Raw genomic sequence first — 2,689 nt, forward strand, 5'->3', positions numbered from 1 at the left:
TTGGGTCAATGCCACCTCTACCTCCTAGGTCCAAGCGATTCTTGTGCCTCGGCCTCCCAACTAGTGGGGATTACAGGTGCCCACCACCATGCCTGGCTAATTTTTTTTTTAGTAGAAACAAGGTCCATATTGGCAAGGCTGGTTTCGAACTCCAGATCTCAGGTGATCCACCCACCTCATCAGTCTCCCAAAGTGCTGGGGGAAACTTGATTTTCTATAGCATTATGTTACTGGATATTGCTGTAATATTTTAAATGAGGGGAAGAGGGAGAGAGAACTATTAGTTTGGATTCTGGATTTGGGTTATGAGACAAATTCTAGATAAATCTACAAAATCTAAAATTTACATGTTGTGTTTTTCCTAATAAAGTACAATTCTAAGATGGTAAATAACTGGAAAATCCTTCACTGAGAATTTAAATAATTTTAACTGCTTCGGGCTGAGTACAAGAAATACGAGCAAGGAAAATACTAGTGATTTTTTCGTCACAATTATTCTAATAATGCTAATAATACCTATGAGGTATTTTGCATACTACACATGTAGAAGAGTTTGAATCTCAGATAAAAACAAAATGCATGAAGTATTCAACATCAGCACAGATTCAATCATGTCGCGTGTGAGAGATTGGATCGGAGACGTGTTTTGAGTTGGTCATGGTGAAGGAGGCAAGGTAACGATTCTGGTCACAACAATTTCCAGGAAGCCATGTTCCTGTCTTGACCGGACACCCACTGGGCCCCATGCAAGGTGGAAAGAGCCTGCGTACGTCAGCATCCCATGATGTGGTCAGCATGTAAACTGCACGGGCGGGGCGCCAACATCCTGTGCGCTGCTGAAGGGAGCTGGGGCGCGGCCGCCGGTCTGCACAGGCAGCACCATGTCGCCCATGGTCGTCAGCATGGCGTGTGTCGGTGAGTCCTGGAGGGAATCCAGGGAGGGAGAGATGGGGTGGGGATATGGGCCTGGGGTGGGGATATGGGCCTGGGGTGGGGATATGGGCCTGGGGTGGAGATATGGGCCTGGGGTGGAGATCTGGGCCTGGGGTGGAGATACGGGCTTGGGGTGGAGATATGGGCCTGTAGGGGAGATATGAGCCTGGAGGGGAGATATGAACCTGGAGTGGGGATATGGGCCTGGGGTGGAGATCTGGGCCTGGGGTGGAGATATGGGTCTGGGGTGGGGATATAGGCCTGGGACGGAGATATGGGCCTGGGGTCTGGATATGGGCCTGGGGTGGGGATATGGGCCTAAAGGGGAGATATGAGCCTGGGGTGGAGATATGAGTCTGGGGTGGAGGTCTGGGCCTGGGGTGGAGTTCTGGGCCTGGGGTGGAGTTCTGGGCCTGGGGTGGAGATCTGGGCCTGAGGTGGAGATACGGGCCTGTAGGGGCGATATGAGCCTGGAGGGGTGATATGAACCTGGAGTGGGGATATGGGCCTGGGGTGGAGATATGGGCTCGGGGTCGGTATATGGGTCTGGGGTGGAGATATGAGTCTGGGGTGGAGATCTGGGCCTGGGGTGGGGATATGAGTCTGGGGTGGAGATATGAGTCTGGGGTGGAGATCTGGGCCTGGGGTGCGGATATGGGCCTGGGGTGCGGATATGGGCCTGGGGTGTGGATATGGGCCTGGGGCGGGGATATTGCCTCTAGTGTAGGTAAGAGCCTTGAGGTATAGACCTGGCCTTGGAGGCTGGGTCTCTGCACAGCCAAGAGCCCTGTTGTCTGGGGTCAGATGGTCAACGAGGCTGAGTTTACCTTCAACCTAAAAAGGGCCTGGCTCTCAAGGCACACAGCCCGTTCAGGGCAGCAGGGCAGGCCTGGTGTGTGTGCAGATGGATCATCCATCATGCTCTTTCTTTCCAGGGTTCTTCTTGGTCCAGAGGGCCTGGCCATATGATGGTGAGTCCTTCCCTTAGGGTGTCATCTCCCTACATAAGGGAGTTTCCTGAAACAGAAGAAAAATCCTGTGGGGGAGTCTCTCATAAACTTGAAAGATGGGACCCTGGGAAGCTCGGCCCACAGATCTGACCCAGCCCTTCCCAGCCTTTCCTTCCCTTGGCTGAGTCAAGCTCCGTGGGGACTGGGGTGAGACTGGGGTGCTCTAAGCTGGAGTGTGTGGGGAGGAAGTCGTGTCACCGGCAGAGGAAGGGAGGGAAGCAGTGCTAGGAAAGGCCGACCCTCTGAGGACAAAGGTGTAACTCACACCCTCCAGCGTTTCCATGACGGTAGGGGCTGCCGTGGGGCTGCTGTCATTCTACCAGAAGAGGTGGGGGAACCACAGCCATGAGCTTCACATTCTAAGTCCTCTGATGGGGGCTCCGTTGTTTATTATGGTTCACGCAGTGGCCGATACTCCATTCACAAAGGACGTGCCCTGCAGCCCATGTCTGCTTTGTGTTGTTTTATGTAGGTAATTTTGTAGTATTAAAATCTACTAAGAGTCCCTCATTCATCACTTGCTCAAATTTCTCAGCTGAGACGTTTGTTGTAGGGAGACACCATGTCTATGCGGGATGGGTCCTTCCTGTAGCCCTGGGCACCCAGGTGTGGCAGGAGCCTTAGGAACGTGGAAAGGGGGAGAATCCCCTGAGCACAGGGAGGGAGGGGCGGCTCCACATCTTGCTGTCTAAGGTGATGCCTCCTCCTCCCCCAGGTGGTCGGGACAAGCCCTTCCTGTCTGCCTG

The 2,689-nt window shown here is 53.4% G+C and overlaps 1 protein-coding gene across 1 annotated transcript in view; it reads left to right on the forward strand.

Annotated features, from left to right (window-relative positions):
• The first annotated feature begins 756 nt into the window (after positions 1-756).
• Positions 757-2,689, forward strand: part of LOC108316596 (killer cell immunoglobulin-like receptor 2DL3) — a 26,207-nt gene continuing 24,274 nt past the window's right edge. Inside the window, exons 1-3 of the mRNA XM_037745046.1 lie at positions 757-915; positions 1,869-1,904; positions 2,659-2,688. Of these exons, the coding sequence (XP_037600974.1) occupies positions 882-915; positions 1,869-1,904; positions 2,659-2,688 (100 nt within the window). The 5' untranslated portion in view covers positions 757-881. The remainder of the gene's footprint in view (positions 916-1,868; positions 1,905-2,658; position 2,689) is intronic.

This window comes from Cebus imitator, unplaced genomic scaffold (assembly GCF_001604975.1).
Source record: "Cebus imitator isolate Cc_AM_T3 unplaced genomic scaffold, Cebus_imitator-1.0 Scaffold190, whole genome shotgun sequence".
In the NCBI taxonomy this organism is placed as follows: Eukaryota; Metazoa; Chordata; class Mammalia; order Primates; family Cebidae; genus Cebus; species Cebus imitator.